At 43.9% G+C, this 20,976-nt stretch overlaps 1 protein-coding gene across 2 annotated transcripts in view; it reads left to right on the forward strand.

Annotated features, from left to right (window-relative positions):
* The window catches only part of TPRN (taperin), a 186,548-nt gene that overhangs the window by 153,472 nt on the left and 12,100 nt on the right, over positions 1-20,976 (forward strand). For both annotated transcript variants that reach the window (XM_078642150.1, XM_078642149.1), the window contains exon 2: positions 17,622-17,832. In XM_078642150.1, the coding sequence (XP_078498276.1) occupies positions 17,622-17,832 (211 nt within the window). The remainder of the gene's footprint in view (positions 1-17,621; positions 17,833-20,976) is intronic.

Consider the following 20,976-nt stretch of genomic DNA (forward strand, 5'->3'; position numbering starts at 1 on the left):
TGAGTGGCGTTGCATGTGTGAGTGGCGTTGCATGTGTGAGTGGCGTTGCATGTGTGAGTGGCGTTGCGTGTGTGTGTGGCGTTGCGTGTGTGTGTGGCGTTGCGTGTGTGAGTGGCGTTGCGTGTGTGAGTGGCGTTGCGTGTGTGAGTGGCGTTGCGTGGGTGAGTGGCGTTGCGTGGGTGAGTGGCGTTGCGTGGGTGAGTGGCGTTGCGTGGGTGAGTGGCGTTGCATGGGTGAGTGGCGTTGCGTGGGTGAGTGAATGGTTAGCTGTTGCTTATGCGACGTATAGCACTTAATACTAAAGTAGGCAGACCTTCTTAGCCTTTGTGAGAATAATAGCAAAATAAAAATAAAAACCAGATCAAGTCAAGGACGCAAACGGCACCATGCTATTGTTTATTTACTCAGATGATTTGCATAAAAATGTAACTTGTGAGCACGTTTCTCTAACTCTCCAATAATCCCATTACAACACTTTGTACAAATGAGATTGGGACTCATCCTTCCGAAGTCGAGAAAAATGTGCAACGCTGTGTTGAAGTTAATTTTTTTAATTAACAAAATGCAAATAATGTGGAGAGATTTCAAGTGATTCAGGAATGGGCGCCCTTGTAAAGAGAAAGTAAGGCCGGCCTGGGCAGTGATAGGGGAGGAGGGAGGAGAAATGCGAGTCACGGCAGCAGCAGCCTTTGATGTGCCTGCCGGCCGGCCGTGAATAATTAGGGGGTGAGAAATGCGCTCGGAGGGCTGCCTTTGATGTGGTAATGCGAGGCAGGCAGGCAGGCGGCTGGTGGCATTGTGCACGCGCTTTTTAGGGCTTGCGCAAGCGCAATGACCTAAAAAGCACATGCACTTGAAGGAATCGCCAGTGGAATCGCCAGTGGATAAACACTGGATAAGCCCCTATAGAGCTTCGCCAGCTATGCGCTGAAGCGCATCAGCAGGCGAGCCCTAAAAATCAATCAATCTGTACTTGGTCCATGCGCCAGATAAAGAAATGGAAGTAACGCTGGAAACGCCCTCCAAAATTGGAAGGCAGCAATGAAGAGTGATAATGATACCAACAAATGGTAAGTAACTAGTGGGCTAAAGGCCCCTTTTTTGAGTTTTAAAGGTTTTTTTTATTATTAAACACAATAGATCGTTGCCAAGCGACAGTGTCGCACTGCCTGGAGGCAAGACATAAAAATGTAAAGGCGCTAGGACATGTAAGGGTGTGCAAGTTCAGCATTCCGTTTCTGACGAGGACAGTGACTTGGCACAGAACGGTGAAACTGCGACAGGTTTCACGAGGGTCGGATTGTTACCTCTGACACACTTGGTGAGTTTCAGTCAGTACAGTGTGTGATCTGTTCCTGGTAAAAAACAATATTATGTTTTTGTACCTGAGCCAAGACCATTGATTGCTATGTAAGCCAAGATTTGTTTCTTACCTTGATAAGCAGTTTAATTGCTAACAATTTTGTGTAATTTCGCTTTCATGGGAATGACACCTCGTGCTTTGGGCATATGTGGTGTGGAACATCCACCACAGTTTTCAGTGTTCAGATCACACACAACAATCCCTACATTTCAGAGGCAAGAAAGCCATGTATTATTCTACATGTACTATAAAGGAGACTGGCAATAGTTGATAGAAAAGTAGGTATTTGACACATACTCACTTTCGCGACCCCCACCTTCGAGGTAAGTAGTGGAAGAAATGCCGCTGGCCCTGGAGGAGGAACGGTCATGTGAAAAGCGGGGGAATTAGACACACTGGGATTGTGTTGGCGGGGCATTGAAATAGCAAACCATACCTGGGGAAATAAAGGAGGATTGCGAATTTAACATTTGGAGATGCGTGCATTGGAAATAGACGGGGTCATGTGTGCAATCTGTGGATGTGAGCAGGCGAATGATAAAATCTCTATTAGTCTCCAGCATGAAATTTCCCATTCGATTGGAGTGAGCATGGATGTTTAATACAACTGTTGCAGGATGGGTATTCTTTTGATTGTACTACACTTTTGTGTGTATGATATGTGTATTGTGAGTAAATTCATACATAGATCTTATTGTGCTTGTCACGTAGGACAAAACACATAGAAACTTGTCCTCAGACTGCATTTGAGGTTGTAGCTGGTCCTCCGTGAGCAGTGTGAATCCACGAGCCCACAAGTAGATGCTTAGATGTGGCAGTGATACAAAAGGGGGTGGTGATGGACGGAGCATCTGAATCAATCAAACACTCACACCCAGTCAAAAGATCTAGGTTTGATCCATCACCGTTCTTTAGCCCACTCTGCCACCCCAGTTCAGACATGGCCATATGCAAATCAGTCTGACCCTGTGCCTCATGGGAACAGTCCAGCCCGAACTGCCAAGCCATGCCTTCTCTGGACCGGAAACAAGCTTCCGAGGACCGGTTTCTGGCATCACAGCCATCTTAAGCCCGGCTTGCTTGAATCCAGTGGCAAAGTGAGCAAGGGACTCACGTCTGAGCATACCCTGCCACACCTATGGGGGCCAAAGCGGTACAAAAGGGGGTGGTGATGGACGGAGCATCTGAACCAATCAAACACTCCCACCCAGTCAAAAGATCTGGGTTTGATCCATCACCGTTCTTTAGCCCACTCTGCCACCCCAGTTCAGACATGGCCATATGCAAATCAGTCTGACCCTGTGCCTCATGGGAACAGTCCAGCCCAAACTGCCAAGCCATGCCTTCCCTGGACCGGAAACAAGCTTCTGAGGACCGGTTTCTGGCATCACAGCCGTCTTCAGCCCGGCTTGCTTGAATTCAGTGGCAAAGTGAGCAAGGGACTCACGTCTGAGCATACCCTGCCACACTTATGGCGGCCAAAGCGGTACAAAAGGGGGTGGTGATGGACGGAGCATCTGAACCAATCAAACACTCACACCCAGTCAAAAGATCTAGGTTTGATCCATCACCGTTCTTTAGCCCACTCTGCCACCCCAGTTCAGACATGGCCATATGCAAATCAGTCTGACCCTGTGCCTCATGGGAACAGTCCAGCCCGAACTGCCAAGCAATGCCTTCCCTGGACCGGAAACAAGCTTCCGAGGACCGGTTTCTGTCATCACGGCCGTCTTCAGCCGGGCTTGCTTGAATCCAGTGGCAAAGTGAGCAAGGGACTCACGTCTGAGCATACCCTGCCACACTTATGGCGGCCAAAGCGGTAGAAAAGCCCGAAACCGGTCCTTGGATGCTTGTTTCCAGTCCAGGGAGGACCTGGCTTGGCAGTTCGGGCTGGACTATTCCCATGAGGCACAGGGTCAAGACTGATTTGCATATGGCTGGGTTCAAACTGGAATGGCATGGTGAGCAAAAAAACGATGGATTTAGGCCCAGATCTCCGTACTGGGGTGAATGTATGACATTGTTCTGCATTCTGTCCATCAACTGTTGTTTTTGCATTTGTCACCCCGAGTGGGACGGGTATGCTCAGATGTGAGTCCCATGCTCTCCATGCCACTGAAATCGAGCTATCCAGGCTGATGAGGGCTGAAAGCCCGAAACCGGTCCTTGGATGCTTGTTTCCAGTCCAGGGAGGACCTGGCTTGGCAGTTCGGGCTGGACTGTTCCCATGAGGCACAGGGTCAAGACTGATTTGCATATGGCTGGGTTCAAACTGGAATGGCATGGTGAGCAAAAAAACGATGGATTTAGGCCCAGATCTCTGTACTGGGGTGAATGTATGACATTGTTCTGCATTCTGTCCATCAACTGTTGTTTTTGCATTTGTAGATGTGGCAGTGATTCTTTGCAGTGAGTCCTACGGCCAGAGGCTCTCCACTCATTGAGGGACCCAGCATCACCATTGATAATCTGCTGTTTGATCAAAGATGGATGAAATGGGAAAGTTTTGAGGTTCATATTTAGAGAGTCTTGGTCCTCTTCAGCATTTGGACTGATTAGAACTGTTGTAGCAACTTCGGGATACCTAGTTTTAGAAAGCGCATACCTTAAATCTGCTGCAATGCCCCAGGTGATTACCTTTCTGTTTCACTTGTTGAACGAGTTAATTGATCTACATTCCATACAACACCTTCTAAATACATCTTCTCTTTCTTGGATAAATATTTTCTGAAACCAGTTTTCTTTGCCTCAGTTTGTCATTGCTGCTCGAGGACTAGTGTGTCCAAGCACACATCATCTTCATACTTAAGATTGTTCTGTTGTGAAACAAGTCTTATTGTTTATTATGCACTTAACAATGCTTGTCAAATACCTTTTTATTAAAAAGACTTGTCTGTTATTACTCTCAGGCCTAATCACTACTGCTCCTCAGTAATATGTACCTTTAATTAATGCGGAAAGCCAATCACTCTACTCAGACTTTCGATAGAACCAGAGTGGAGGCTACATTTAAGCCATAATAGATAGGTACATTAGAGGCCCATCACTATTGCCAACATCGAAACTAAAGGCCACAAATGTGTATCTGGTGCTAGGAGATGGGGTGGGAAATGGAAATATGTTTGCTGCTGACAAAATCCTGTGCTGGCTCTGTGTAGAATTCTGTATAGATGTGGGGCCTAGACTGCTAGCGCTAAACCCAGGAAAGGAATTGTTATGTTTTCTATAATGAAATTCACTTGAATAAATAGAACTACCTTACCTGTAAAATTAACCGTGTGATGGTGCCTGCACTGCTAAGATCACAAATCTGGCCTGTTTAGAAAATGGGAGGACCCTTGGCCAGCCCAACGCTGAAGCATTCAAAGGTTCCTTGCCAGAGATGACGTGCATGGGCTCATTGAAAGTTCAAAGATGGTGAAAGTGAGCAAAATGAGTGTGCCAGGGAATGGATCATCATAATTGGTCCTTGTTAAGGGCATTCCACTTTCTACAGTTAAGGGTTGTGATATTTTGAACAGCTTCAAACAAACCACCCGCTTTGTTGAGGTTTAGCTTCAAGTGAGGAACCCGTGTGACTAACTTAGCCCAGACTTGCATGTGGCCCCAAGAGACAGAACACAACTGGAAGTCTGACATCTCGAGGCAGGCAGCCAGACATCAAGTGCTTGTGGTACAGAACTTGGAAGCAGAGGAGACTGCTGGAGCAGTGGGGGAGTGTTGTAACCACCCACATCAAGAACTGCCTGTATTTAAAAAGAGGATCATAGATTACTCCCAGGGACATAAGACTATGAAGATGGCAGACCAGTTGACCACTTGTAACTGGCATAGCACTGGTTTATTTTTCAAAATTGGAAGTGACCGACCAAGCCAATTTACACACATGGGGCGTAGGTATGTGGATGGAGCTCTGAGGAGTTTGGAAACTGTGAGCTGTACCTGTTTGCACCAGGCGGCTATCACCCAGCCTCTCCGACCTTCCTGAAGAAAGGAGCCACCCTGCAGGTGGGCGTCCTTCTGTCATACTGTGCTCGTGGAGTGGTAGGAGGCCTCCGGTGGTCATATAGGACTACCATAAAGGAACATTACTGCAGAATGGAGAGGAGATGTAGAATTAAACTAGTACTTTAAAACTGTATATCTTTTAAGTGACTGATTTAATTGTTGTTGTTCTGGCTCTTTTTAATCCTAAAATAATTCTTAATTTCACTAAATTGGTCTGGGTGCTTAACTGAGTGATTTCTCGATTTAAGTGTTGTCTGATCCATAATGTGTATTCTCTGGAATAGCCTTACATCTTGGGCATGTTCTAAAAAAGTGAAGACTAGGCTTCGTAGAGAAACGGTGTTTGCCTAAACTAGGAAATCGTTTTGCATGGTGGGTGAGAGTTTGCAACTGAGAAACCCAGCTTCATACAAAAGTGGACTCTGTCGTCTTAAGGAAGAAGCTCCATGCCGCCAGTGCAGCACTGTGAAAGGTGGCTGATGGTATATATTTGCACCGGTGGAGCAAATTGTTGTTGAACACAGCCCATTTGGCCATTCATTGATTGGCCAATGAGGAGGGGTTTCAGACATTCTCTTAATGAATCTCCAGAAAAGAGCGTATGCTTAGCTGGAAAGGTTATGTAATCATGTCCTTTTAGCCAGACAGAACTCTACAGTTAAGAGAATTAATTGGCAAAGGGAGTGTGAAATACCAGATTGACATTATTATTGTAACTGAAAAATACCACTGCAAAAGGAATACAAAATGTACGTTGGAATCTATTTGAATCATCCGGAAACCTTGTGTTTTGTGATATCTTAGGACTTAAATGGTATGGGCGTGGATCATAATCACAGATTTTGTAGTTTGAAAGGGATGTTTCATAATATCAGGTGAGAGGTCATGGGAGTGGCAGGGTTTGAGAAATTGTCTACCTGGTTCTAGTTATTAGCAGTCTTTGTGAAGAATTGTCACCTCAAACTGCATAGAGCCCACGCTGCTTTCATCACATTTGCGTTCTTCTAAAGATTAAGTGGGTTTATGTTTAATACTTTGAAAAGTCTTTTTGCTTAAAGGTGTACATTTAAATGAAAAATCGAAAGAAAAATTCAAGAAATAAAAAAATGAATTCAGGTCATTTCTTGCAGTGCATGTTGTACGGAAATTAACACTTTTTTGAACCTAAATGATTATTTCCAGTGCTTTATTTAAAAAAAAAAAAAAAAATCCAAAGGCCTTTTAATTAGAATACATATGTGTAACATAGCGGGTTTTTCATATCAACTAAATTATATTCCCCCTTTGAATAGTTGGAATAGTCCATTCACTTTTTCACTTAAATAAGTTATTTCCATCTGTCTTTCACTCTTCCACATGGGCTAGTTTTCGTTTTATGGGCATCTTCCGTTCTATCCCAGATGCTGCACTTGACAACACTGCTGTAGACTTTTCTCAGTTTGAAAAGGTACTTAGTTTTTTTTTTGGGTGGAAAGGGGGGGTTACATTTATTATCCACCGTAGGGAATTGTCAATCTATGGGTTGTTTTTCTTAATTTTATAGTTTTTTTTCCGTATCCAGATTTAATGCATTTCCAAAGAAATGTTTTTTTAGTGGATTAAGTTTTATGTAATTGTTTTTTTTGGTGTTTTTTAATTGTTTTTGTCAGCTTGCTTTACATTAATTTGGAGACACCCTCATTTTTATCCTTAAGTTTGCATTCTTTTTCTCACATGATTTGTTTACATAATGCTGGTAACTGTACATAAAGTTTGTTAAACTAGATCGTTTATTGTTGAAAAAGTATAATTGTAGAAAGTAGGTCAGACCCGCCCGGTCAGTTGTTATTAAACAGTTATCGCATGGCTCTAATCCTCAGGCTCCAAGGTAGAGTAGAAAGCCCGGATGATTACTTCAACTCCGGCTGTCTCATTTAGCCTGACTACGTGGAAGCCTTTTAATTAAAAAAGATCACAGGGCTTTAAAAAACTCGCAAGAGGATGGAAAGATATTATTTACAGGCTCTGACGCAGCACATGTGGTCGTGTTTTGAAACTGTTTTGTTGAGTATCTAGAAGTTGCTGCACATTTCTGAAGGTGGGGGTCTCAAACTGGCCTTGGTGCGTTCAAGGAGGTTTTATCTGAGTTTCAGTGCTTTGGTATTTGAAGCAAGAAGGTCACTTTTACTGATTCTTAGGTCTGCAGATCTTTAGGTAGATATGCATAATGGAGGTAGCGAGCCATAACTGGATTTCTTTGGTCTAGCCAGGCGGCCTTGTTTCTCGCTTTAATTGCAAGACCGTCCTTGCTGTGAACCCTTGACAATTGGGTTTTTCTATTACAGCAAAGAAGCTGTGTCACTTTAGGGCACACCTTATAGCAGGTATAGACCCATCCTTCTCCCCATCCTCTTCATGAACCTATTATAAAGGTGCAGAATTTGAAAGACTATCTGTTTCTATAGTTGCAAGTGATATTAAAGACATGGAAGCCATACTGCAGACTCTGCTCCAACGCATACAAAACGCCTCCGCACGACTCATCCTCGACATCCCTCGCCACAGCCACATATCCACCCACCTGAAAAACCTCCACTGGCTCCCCGTCAACAAAAGGATCACGTTCAGACTGCTCACCCACGCACACAAAGCGCTCCACAACACGGGCCCCGACTACCTCAACAGCCGACTCTCGTTCTACACCCCCGCCCGCCAGCTTCGTTCCTCCAACCTCACCCTCGCCATCGTCTCACGTATTCGCAGAACCACCTCCGGAGGAAGATCTTTACCCTACCTGGCTGCGAAAACCTGGAACTCGCTCCCCATCCACCTACGACTGACCCAAGACCATCTCAGCTTCAGGAAGCACCTCAAGACCTGGCTCTTCGAGCAGTAGCAGCGCCCCCCCCCGCCCCGTCTAGCGCCTTGAGACCCTCACGGGTGAGTAGCGCGCTCTACAATTGTTATTGATTGAGTGATTGATGGTTATCAATTTCAGAGCACAGTGTCATTTCGGTTCACAGGGCAATACGTTTTCTCGGTGAGGGACAACTGTGAGGTGTGTGGTGTTGCTAAATTCTGCTGAGACATTTCTAAACTCCGAAGTAAGGCAGGTCTGTAAGCCTAACCGTATACAGACCTTACCCTTTACTAGTTCTTTAAAAACCCCAGCCGCCTTCTAAACACTGAGACTCAGCCCCTTGGTACCAGAGTCACTTTCCCCGTGAGGATGGTGGTTCATTTTTTCAAACTTGAGCATCCTCATAGTTCTTTCTATGCTAGTTTTGCCATCTCATTTGTTTGGTGGTCTGGAACATTTTCCAGTATCTTCAGGTTTAGAAGATCCACATTTCTGTAGTATTTATTTCTTCATAGCCTATGAATCATGGTGCTTCCTCCTGACTCTCCAAAACACACCCTCTGCATCCACGAACGTGTTTCACAGGTTCCATTTTTTTTTGGATCAAATATATTTTATTGACAGTTGCATTCAAGTAAAACAACTTAGCCAACAGATAGACATAGCCCTAGTGCAATGCCGCCCCAAGATCCACTACCATTATCAGGAAGCCGTGTTCCGGAGCAAAGTAACTTGTGTCCGCGCAAGAGGGCTGAAGTCCCGCACGGTATTCAAACTGTCTTTCGAAAACCCCCCCTCACCCCGCCTCCCAAGAAGCCTCCCTAACCCCAACTACCTTGTCCTGAGAATTAACCCCTACCCTCCCGCCCCATTCCGTCCGGTGTGTATAGCTATGTGTGTGAGTGGCGTACAAGTGTGTCCTCCACTGACTCTTCACGTCCCATCCCCTGGCGGCTTATGGAATTCATCGACCAGTCGAAGGACTTTAAGATATTTTGGGCAGGTGAGCTCTCGGAATTCTCGGGTGCTCATGTTTCTTTAAAGATGTCTGAGGTCTGTGTGAGGGACGCCTGTATCCGCTCCATATCCAGTGTATACCACAGTCTATGAAGCCACCCCGTGTGAGTGGGTTTCCTAGGGGAGCCCCAAAGAGAAAGAATATGTTGCGATGCTGCTCCTATTGCCAGTCCCATCTGGCGACCCCGAATAGATTTGAGTGGAAAGGTGAGCTTGTTGGGCAGGCCCAGGATCGCATATGCAGGGAAGCGGGGGATCTCCGTTTCGAAGCATTTATCCACCTCCCGAAGGACCTCCACCCAGTAGTCCAGCACCATTGAGCATTCCCATAGCAGGTGGAGCATGGTACCTATGTGACCACAGCCCCTCCAACACAAGGGGTCCCGGTGAGGGTTGCTTTTGTGTAGGCGCTCCGGCGTCAAGTGCCAGTAATAGGCCACCTTAACTGCCACTTCCCTGCTGGCTACATTACGGGCCGTATGATGTGCCTGGTAATAAACGTCCTGCCATTCCTTGTGTGAGAGCTCCCGACCCAGTTCTCTCTCCCACCGCTGCTGTCCCGCGCATTTAGTCTGTGGTGGGGGAGGGGTTATCTTATACAGTTCTGTGATCGCCTTTTTATCCGAGGTCTTGGTAAGGAGCCATTTCTCGTAGGGTTTGAGAGCGCGGCCTACATCCTTACCAGTGAGCCAGTGCCTCAGCTGGAAATATTGATAGTTTTGTGGTGTATTAATTGAGTACCCATCCTGTATGTCCCTTAGTGACATAAAGCCTTGTGTGTCGAATAGGTGACCTGCTGATTTGCATTCGGTCAGTTTCCACTGTGGGAAGGAGCCAAGGATAATTCCCGGAGGAAATGCCGGGTTTTCGAATAGTGGCGTCATTGGAGAGGGGAAGGATGTGAGGTCTCTTGGCACCGCTATCGCATCCCAGACCTGTAAAAGTGTTTTGGTGATGGGTGATTTTTTAATGTATGCTGGTCTGTCCGTTCGAGCTAGAAACGGAATCTTCCAAAGCGGCATCCCAGCCATGGCCCTGTCTTGGAATAGCCAGCGCTTCTCTGACATTGGCCTGGACCACTCCAGAAAGTACCGCAACTGTGTAGCCTGAAAGTACCTCCGCAGGTCGGGGACCCCCAACCCTCCCTCTGTGGGTACGCGTGTGAGCAGATCCTGCCGCATTCTAGGGCGTTTGCTTTCCCATACATATTGCTGTATGGTGTCCTGCAGTTTCTTGATCATGCCTATCGGGGGGGGGTGATTGGCATGGTTTGAAACAAATACAATACCTTTGGCAGCAGGGACATTTTGACCGTGGCTACCCGACCTAGCCACGAGAGCGGTTGTTGTTTCCAGCGTCGGATATCCTCTTGGACGTTTGCATGCAGTTTAGTATAGTTTAGCTCCACTATTTGGGCCGTATTGGGCGTTAGTTCGATCCCCAAATACGGGAGCGCAGTTAAAAAAATTGCAAAACAGGTTCCATTTTTTGCTGCATTTCTTTTGTGCTTCTGTTTCTGATTTACATCTTGCACTGGCCCTTGGCCTTTGCCTGCTTCACTGGTTCATATTCCTAGCTCCTACTAAGTGAATATTGGTCTTTGCTATCTGTATCACTGTACCTTTAATGTCCCTGCCATATTAAGAGCCTACCAACCTGCAAAGACACCAAGATATTCAAGGAAGGATAATCATTTAGATAAGGTATCAAATTTGCTTTAATGGCTTCACCCCAATATGCAATATGTTGCAAATTGACATCATAATATTATCACTTTGTTGCTTAATTGGAAATCAGTAATACATAGAAAACAAAATCACAGAATATAAAAGGTTTTATGTACAATAAAAAGGCATTCATAAAATAGGGGGCATCATTTTATTTGGAAAAAAATAAATATGTGTGGGCAGGATATTTTAATCCACTGTTTCGTAAAAAAGAAAGCTCTTGTGCTGCCCTTGCCTCTGATTAGACCAAAATCTCCACTGTCCCAGCCATGCATACATTTAGTCCCCAATAAAACAACGAAGCGGGGCTCTCTGTGCTTCTGCATTAGAGAATCATACTCAGCTTCTATGTAAATGATATATTTTCAGTAAATTGGGTTTCAGAGGCAGCTTCTTTTCCTTAATATCCACGGACACCCTGATCACCTCAGCATGGATCCTTTTCGTTGAACCTGTCAATCCTCCGAAAGGAAAGCAGATAACCCTTTCTTGGGCACTCTCATTTCAATTCAAACCCCCCTGTTCCCCCGGATGCTTACACCAGGAGCAAACGTGCATGGTTTTGAGAACTCATAATTGCATTTTGGCAAACCTTTAAAGGGAAACTTGTGCTGCATGGGATATAATATTAAGACAACATTTAAATGTACCTTTAATGTGATATTAAGGTAATATAATGCACCAGTGGTTGAGCTGATTTGTATTGTGTGAAAGGCGAGTTTGGCCACGCACACCTCCGCCCAGACTTCCCAACATGGCGTTTCCTCTGCAGCCTCCCTGGGCCCTATTGGAGCAGAAGGCAGAGTGTTTTTGAGGAGAGACTTCGGAGCACGACATGGTCCTTGGGTATCTCCCTACAACCCTAGCCTTTACTTTTCTTACAAGGATTGCTGAGCAGTAATAAAGTCTTCTGTAACGACATAGGCATTTTCTCCATTGCTTCTGGTAAAGCTTCTCTCCCAGCCAAGAGCGCTGGAGAAAACAGTATAGAAACAAGTTGTTAAATAGGACTTCTAGTGGTGCTAGTGGCTATCAGGAAATCAGTATCACCAGTACGTATCCACACAAACAAGCATACACCCCACCACCACCTCTTTACATCCTGCAGTGTGTTGTTGTGCATGAACCCATTTGTGTGGCCTCCCTCCTGTAATGAACTGTCACCTGCTTAAGTTTGCAAGCAGACTGAAATAATACCAGACGCAGAGCGCGCTGTCAGCTGCGCCCCAATGTGCAATCTTTATATTTCTATGGAGGACATCTTGAACAGTCAGTCGCCGCGGTCTGGAATTCGAAGGCCTGGAAATCCACACCACGTGTGCTGGTAACCACCATCTTGTGCGTCTCCTCAGAGCCATGGAAAGAACTGGAATAACCAACATAGCTCTTTATCCTGGGACCTCTCCCATCAGACTAGTTCCTGTTAACGCCAGTACTCCTAAACTCTCAAGATCGCTCCCACATTCGAACAACAGTTGTGAGAAGGGTGAGGGGCTGCGACTAAAGACTGAAGAGAAACAGGTTTGCCTCATCGCGCTTGTCTCTGCTCTCCCATATTTATTACCCTTTGTCATGTCATTATGTAGTCTGTTGCCTTAGATTTTGTAATGTGGCTTACCTTTTGCACTTTATTTGTCACCAATGGCTAGAGTGCAAGCAGTTTTTAAAAAAAAGTGTTTTGTGGGACTGTGGTTTTTGTTAATAAAATTACAAATCTCCGTGATACCACTCGTTCCATGTAGTTCATTCAGATTTTGTCGCCCTATAGTAGAGATAAAGCCAACTAGAATGTCGATTGTCAGCATAGGAAGGGTAATGAGGGGTTTCTCAGGTTTCTTGGATCTAAAATTACAGGTATGTTTTACTTAAGTCCCATGGGTATTAACATCAGCTTATGACTGAACTCCTTAGTAACTTGCGGCCCCTGTGGCTGAGCTCTTAAATCTACTTTGTGGACATGTGCTGCCTACAAGCTGGGCAACCCTTCAAAGGACACGAGGTTGACCATACAAAATAAGCAGAGTAGCATGTTTGCTTTCCTCCCACGCCTGCTGTTCTATAAATAAATGTGCCTTACCACACCTTCGTCCTCGAAACTAGGTGCAGCGCATAGCAATGTTTCTTAGATATTTGTTGTAATGCACCTAAAAGTAACCCGCTCTGCATCTGTAATCTTTCTCTTCGCCCTATCCTGGTGTCATTTTATGGTTTTAGTGGTTAGCACTTTAGAGGAATATGTGAGGAAGGACTTTAGTTGAATACATAGCACATTGTGGAGCCTATGCTCAACTTTGCAAGCCTGGAGCTGATGAATGCGGTGGGTAAGGGTGTTTGTCGTGTGCTCTCCTGTGTGCTTGGTTATACATTTTGAAATCTGGAGCTCACCTATCTGGTTCAGTAAGGGTGCTGGCTGTGCCTGAAGCCAGGTTTACGAAGCTGGGGTGACCTATGCACCTTAGTTGGGGTGCTAAATGGGTGCTCTAAGTGATTGAACACAACATTACCAACTTGTCCTATGCATCTGCGTCATGATCATGGCTGTGAGTTCTACGTGCTTGAACACGTCTCTAAAATCTGGATCTGATGTGTGTCTTTTGGTCAGGATACTGGATGTGTGCTCAGGTAGAGAAGGTTGATCGTTGTGTAGGTGACATGTTAATGTTTTTGGACTGTCGTTTTTTTTCTTTTATGGCTGCAGTATCGGTTTGTGACATTAACTATGCGAAGCCTTCACTTCTTTAACAATGCCCAAATTGACCATCTTTTGTAGCGCATACAACCAACTAAATTGTGTTCAGGCGCTCATGTGGCCCTACAAGCCAACTGCATAAATGGTGTTGAGATTGTGAGCGCGGTGGTGTGCCACAGAGCTACTCCGGTGTCAGCATACCGTGTTTGTATATGTGATGATCATTAGAAAGAAAGCATGATATTCTGCAAACACATTTTAAAATAAGTGTTTTGACTGCTGAGCAGCTAGTGTGACAGTAAGGTCTTCCATTTTTCATGTTGATAAGAGAGGAATTCTTTTTTGCACCAACATCCTATTTCGAAGATCTGATCTTTATACACAGCCCCATGCCATGCAGCTTTGGAGGAAAGATGGCGCTTATGGGGAAGGAGATGGTTTGGACAAGGAACCCCAGGTCTGCTTTAGAGGTCTACTTAGCCAGCCAGAAATGCTGAAGGATAGGACTCTTCTGTTGTAGTTTAGGACTTTGCCTCTCTGAAATGGATCAAGCATGGGCACCAGTGTTCTCCCCGTTTCCAAAAGTGTGTGATTGTCTTATGTTATAGGTGTGTCCATCCTTGGTTCTGTTAACCCAACGTGGCCATTGGATACCGGCAGTTACATGCTCTTTGAATTAGCGCTCAGGGCTCTTTGTGAACCATTGATGGGTGGGTGGCAGGGCGCCTGCAATTGTTTCAAATTCTTTGGAAAGTAGCCGTGCCAGCAATCTTGCTCTCAGGCTAAACTGTTGTCAGTCTCCATTTGAGGCACTTCATGAGTAGGCGCAGCTGTCAAGCGAGAGGAGTCCTGTAATTTGCATAGCAATGTAATTGTAAAAGGAAGGAAAAGGGACTTGAGCTGGTGCTAAATTAGCGGCAGGAATTGCACAAGCAGGAACTTTGTCGATGGGCCTAGAAGTTTATCTCAGATCCAACTCCTTCAAGTGTCTCAACCAACGGTTAGCAGTTCTATTTCGCCATGTATGCAAACAACGTACCTGTGACTCAGTAAGATATTTACTTTACTCTTACATCAGAGTTGTGTAATGGATTGGTAAGAAATTAAGCCCTTTCTTATAAAGTTGTTTTGTGAACTCTGATCTGGAGAAAATGCCTGGATGCGTGTAAGCATGGTAAATCATTCAGCCTATTACATGCCTATTTTGTGCTCACATGTACCTCTCTTACACATGTTGTAAATGTCCACTTTTTAAAGAAATATATAATACCATTGAACAACATAGGGAAATAACTTCCCACCTGCAATTCTTCCTCTTTTTCCCTTCCTTCAGCATACTCCAACCACCTCCACCCTGCCCCTTAATGATTTTACCACCTTCCCAACTTCTCCCCCATTCTCCTTATATTTGTTAACGTTGATAGATAGGTTGATAATGTGCTCTCTATCTTTTTTTCCTCCCCTTTTCTAGTTTAGAACCACACTGTGCGATTGTAAAGAGTCCACCTTCATTTGTTTTTGGTGAAGTGAACCTTTCAGGTAGATCAGTGCGGCATAAAAATGTATCTATGATTAAGCTCTCAAGATTTGAGTTTATACTTAACAAACATAGGCTGCTGACTTATTTTGTTAGGTCTTATTTTATTTTTATTTTTTTAATCCGCAGTGGCTTTTAGACGGTCTGTGTATTCCTCATGCTGGAGCAGTATTTCAAAGCGGGATAACCGGGGTGAAAAATGTTTAAACCTCCTGTAAACTTCAAACCAAGGATTTTGTGGAATCGGTCCAATGAACATTAAAATAGCTCAATCCGTGAGCTGATTGAATTCGTGGCTTTTCTGTTGTTCTTCACATGCACACATCTATGTATGATTTGAGAGCAGAAGGTAGTCTTACTGTGTACATTTTCGAGGTGGGCAACAAGCTAAATATACGCTGTTTGGCAACCACTGAAAATTGCTTTGTTTTTACAAATGCGATTGTTTTTCCATACTGACTAAGTAAGAGATCCGCACTGGTAGTATGTGAAGCTTGGGACCTGCCAGTATAAAGTTGAATTTGGGTTTCAAAAAATGTGCTATGTGAAAACTGCCACATCAGTCTCACATTGTGAAATATGATGTGAAATTAAAAATATGTAATATAAAAATATATATTTTCATCAACCAGTGGTGCCTTGCACTCGTCTCTGGTAGCTGTCTGAATTTGCTGTTGGACCAACTAAAGCTTAGAGTTTTTTGTCCCCCAGTGCACGTAGGTGTCACAGAAGGGTTTGTGTGGTCCTGTGTGTGGATGAAAATGCCCTGGCCTGGTTCTTACGCACTTGCTTTTTGGGTGTTGCCCCATGGGGTACACTCCCTTGCTGATTTTAAATTCTAGGGTGGTCTACAGTTTACTTCCTTGGTGGAGGGGTTTCGGAAAAGTGGTAGGCGAGGGATCGGCACGCACCTGCTTACAGCTGGGTCAATATGTGTGTGTCTATAAATAATCTATGGTGTATAGACCAGTGCACAGCAGTTGGGTCAACAGTTCATGTGAGTTACTTAGTTAGGTAGGTGCTCCCTAGGTGTCGTCTCCTTCCCTTCAGGCGAGTATCGTTTAAAGTACATGAAGTGCGTTCAATTGGAAATTGATAGCATCCCTGGGGGCACACTAATGAGGAGAAATTTCCTAAATCAATTCTTGAAAAATGTTCATAACGCTGAGTTGAAGATTGTGAAATCCAAATGTATTGCTTCATATTTATGATTTCATACTTGTAATTGTATTGATTCTTCATACAATAGTTCATTTTTTATCCATACATTGTTGTTTCTAGCTCCAATGCATTTCGGGCAACCGCCCTTCATCTGGGAGCATATTGAACTTGACGACTCCTGGTTCTCAAAGCGCCAGATGGGGGAAGTTTGAATGCAATAGCATGGGCTCCGCTTAGCTTCGCGAAACAAACCGCATAGAGTCAGCGGAATCCCGAACCTAAGCAGAGCCCATGCTATTGCATTCAAACTTCCCCCATCTGGCGCTTTGAGAACCCAGAGTCGTCAAGTTCAATATGCTCCCAGATGAAGGGCGGTTGCCTGAAATGCATTGGAGCTAGAAACAACAATGTATGGATAAAAAATGAACTATTGTATGAAGAATCAATACAATTACAAGTATGAAATCATAAATATGAAGCAATAAATTTGGATTTCACAATCTTCAACTCAGCGTTATGAACATTTTTCAAGAATTGATTTAGGAAATTTCTCCTCATTAGTGTGCCCCCAGGGATGCTATCAATTTCCAATTGAACGCATTCATGTGTCTATAAATAACCATATATGCATACATTTATCTGCACCTATTGCCAGTTCATCCTTCCATCCACATCCAGGGGAGAAGGTGTGAGACCATAAGGTTACCTATAGAGTTACAAACTGCACATCTCTCACAGAGGTTGGGATCTTTTATTCAAAAGTGAGTGTGGACGAGGGCGGTCTGGCACAGAGGCACGCCGGAGTGTGCTCTGTCATTGTGCACCAGGCACAAGAAAAGATGGCACAATGAAGGTACCAGCGCTAATTACCTGAAGGGACACAGGCTGAAGAGCCTGTGGGTGCTGGGTAATTTGCCTCTGCCCGACACAAATGAAGGCCAGAGCTCATTATGTAACAAGCGCCCAAACTGAACATGATGAACTTATGTTGTCATCCACTGCATTTTAATTGAGGAAATGTAGAGGCAGGACACCTTTATATGCTGTATCCTTATCATTAATTACTTCTAATGAGTTAATAGACCAAGGGTATCCAAGTGCTGTACAGAGTGAGGAGTCCACAAAACCCATTCAGAAGGTTCTTAGAGGGCCTTCCTAAAGAGCATTAGTTGCTCATCAAATATTAGTTCTTTTAAGGGTCCTGTCTTTTTACGCCTTACTACCGTGAGTAGTGCTGGTGTGATGTAGCCGTACTAATTGTTTTTTTTTTTCTTTAATAGATGAAGATTTCTTTCAATGAGTCCAGCCTCCAGACCATGTTTGAATATCCTTCGGAGAGCTCGCTGGCCGAGGATGACCCAGAAGAGGAGGATGGGTCAGACTCCGAGCCAGAGGAAGAAGAAAAGCCATACTCTCTATTCCTTCCACGCCCAAGTTTTATCACCAGTAACACTTCTAACAACTCTCTGCGGCCCAACTCCTCAAACTCAGGTACAGTATAGAAACCTGCTCACAATTTGAGTTGTATGAAGATGCCTCCAGTTGTCGTATCTGGCATGATCCTACTAACATACCAATCTGTGTATATTGCCTTCTCATCTTATAGTTACGTTGGTTTCTTATTCCGCTTACACATACATGTCACCCCTATCTGAACATTAGCTGGTCTCTTGTAACAATGGCGACAGTGCCAACAGTTACTGAATGCTGCCACATTCAACATATAATTGACTTTTTGTTTTTAATTTGTACTGTACAGCGACCTGATACCCAGGTGGATGGCAGTATATAGCCATGCCTACCTTTTATTGACTGTTTCAGATACGAGAGATCTGAGATGCAGTTTTAAGTTTTTTTAATTGTGTGTCAAGCCAAGGAAAGCTTTATTTGGCTGCTATTTAAAACAAGCATAAAAGCAATTGTGTGTTTAATGCTCGCCTTTAATACTCGCCTTTCCCCTCTCTAGTCGCCTGCTCCTTTATATTGCTTGTCCATCTGTTTGCTCAGACACCTTCTCAACCTTAGTTTGTTCTGTATATTATATGTGTACAGTCCCCTTGCAGAATTAATGGCAAATGTCGTTTAATTGCTTCCATGGTAATTATGTGGAAGACTCTGTTTCTAAAGTCCATTGTGCAGTGCTTTGAAACCTGGTTGGGTGGGGTTTGCAAATAAATACGATAATATAGTCTATAGGATATATGCTGTAAGTGCTTTTCATTGACTTACATGATTCATTGTATTCTTAGGCAGTGTTGCTTCTAATCAACTATAGAGTGACTGTAAAACCCCCTTTTAACCTGTGAATGGACCCCCTTTTCCTTGATAGATGCTTTCTCTACTTGGTATGTTTTATTAACCTAGTAAATGGGGACGTCCAATCTGTGACCTCTTCCGATATAGCCTACTGTTGAGTTTATAAGCTGGCCACAGCAGTGCCACAAGATGTGTCACGGTGAACAACCACCAGAGGCACTTTAAGAGTGCTTCAAAAACAATGATCATCCCCAAGGTGCTCTTAACAAAACACCTGGATGTTGATAAGTCTCGAGCATGACATTGTGTCTTTGGCCCAAAGCCATTTTGCTGTCCCTTTTACCTGGAAGGAGATGTTTTACTTTAGAAAATGTCCTCCTTTCTCGGAGCATGTCTTTTAAGTCTGACTCAACAGGTGTATACAGCTCAGAAACTTCCTTTTGGGGGCAGATTCTCATGAATACTTAAGTGTCTTGTGAGTTCCTATCCTTACCTGTGTGGAAATCCAGCGTAGGCCACTGATCTACATATATCAGGTCAGCGTTGAAGGTAGGATTGGTGCTGCAGGAGACCATTGCGCCTGCATAAGAGGTAAACGGAAGTTACTCCTAACATTGCCGTGGATGCTTGGTACTACTGTGAAAGCCATCTTTCCCATTCAAAAGCTCTCAACTAGCCATTCATAAGATAAAGCTGCCTGGCAAACACCCTTGTGTGTACTTCCTGATGGGAAAGTACCCAATGGCAGGGCCCTGTTACTCACATTACTGGGTGATCTCTTCAAACCTGATTAGGTTATCGCAGAACCACAGAGCTAAAGGTTAAACGGAGGCCAGCCAGGACTTTTAGTTTCAGAAATGGATTTTCAGTCCCAATATAGTTTTTTTTATTTGATAGAACAAGGCATGCCATTCTTGAAGACATCTGCACGTTTACCCCTTTAATGTTGTAGAGTCCGAAAAAAATTAAGGCATACCAGAACACCCTAGAACCACAGGGTACCAGAATAGGCTCCTTTTAAAGATGTCTTCTTCCCCCTGACTCTTCAATAGTAAGAATAGCAAGTCATGGGTTTTTTGCCTTTCATTTATTCCCTTCAGTAGAAAGAGCCCAACATATGATTAACATTTTCGGATAAAAATTGCAGTTTATGGTACAGTTGACAGTTAAAGCAACAAATACCTTGTCTGCAGGTAAAATGTGTTAATCTAAGGCAATATTTGTCATTTTAGCCAGCAAAAGAGCAGGAATCAGGAAATGGGTTGGTCGAAAGAAACAGGTCTGACCTTAAATAGACATTGATCACAGACTTGATGACAAGCAGGTTGGCTTGAAGGATTTAGAAATAAATTATTCATTGTTTAGCCTTCTGGATTTAGGAGCAGCGATGCAGGGGCATCTTTGCTGGAAAGAATGGAGGCTGTAATAAATTAATTGATCCAACGGGATTTTAACCCCCAAGAGAGCTGCAATAAAATACTTTTGTCTGCTTTCTGTTACTACAGTAGATCGCTTTGGCAGCAACCCTTGCAGAGGACCTATGTATCTTACTGGTCTGTGTACCATAAAAGATTTGAACCATTTACTTGATGGATGTCTTCGTTGAGGACACCACTTAGAGAAGGGGTAAACGGGGCAATCTGCCCAACTTCCCTAAAAAGTCTGACATTGCCTACTTCGGCTTTACTTTAAGCACCCATGATGACAGTGGGATAAATCTAATACCTGTACTAGAACCAAATAATCAGGTTAATGAATCCATACGCCAGCTCTCCTTTATCTCCAGCTATTATCAAATGTGTGGGACATTTTTAATGTTGCTAGCTTCCTCACTGCGGCCGTAAGAACTATGAGAAAAAATAAGTTATGTATAACCGGCCCCAATGCACTTATCTGAATTAACTGAATATATGGCGTGTCTCAGTTCAGTAATGTGGTTTTATGAAATTCGCCCAAAATGAATTTGAATATATGTATTGTGTATTTAAAATTTAATGTTAACTGTTATTATTTTTATATGTAATTAATGGTTTTAGAATTCTTGGTACAAAATTTGTAGTATGCTTTTATGGTTTTAAAACAAACCGAATAAAGTATTTTGACTGACTGACTGAATCCATACGTGTGTCATTATGAAAGTTTGTTGTTCATTGGTAATTCTGTTTATAGATGCCCTCTCACAAAAGTGATTTGGTTTAGCACTGTACTCTGCTTGGAAGCCTTTTTAAGGTCCTACAACTGCCCAGGGTCATCGACCGGTAAAGCTGTAAGCATATAGATCTGTATAATCGTAGCAACGACTGAGCCTGGTAAACTGAAAACACAAACTAGTAATGCACTGCCAAAAACTGTTTCAAAATGTTTGGAGACCCGGGGAGC

The sequence above is a fragment of the Lissotriton helveticus genome, chromosome 5_1 (genome assembly GCF_964261635.1).
Source record: "Lissotriton helveticus chromosome 5_1, aLisHel1.1, whole genome shotgun sequence".
NCBI classification, from domain to species: domain Eukaryota; kingdom Metazoa; phylum Chordata; class Amphibia; order Caudata; family Salamandridae; genus Lissotriton; species Lissotriton helveticus.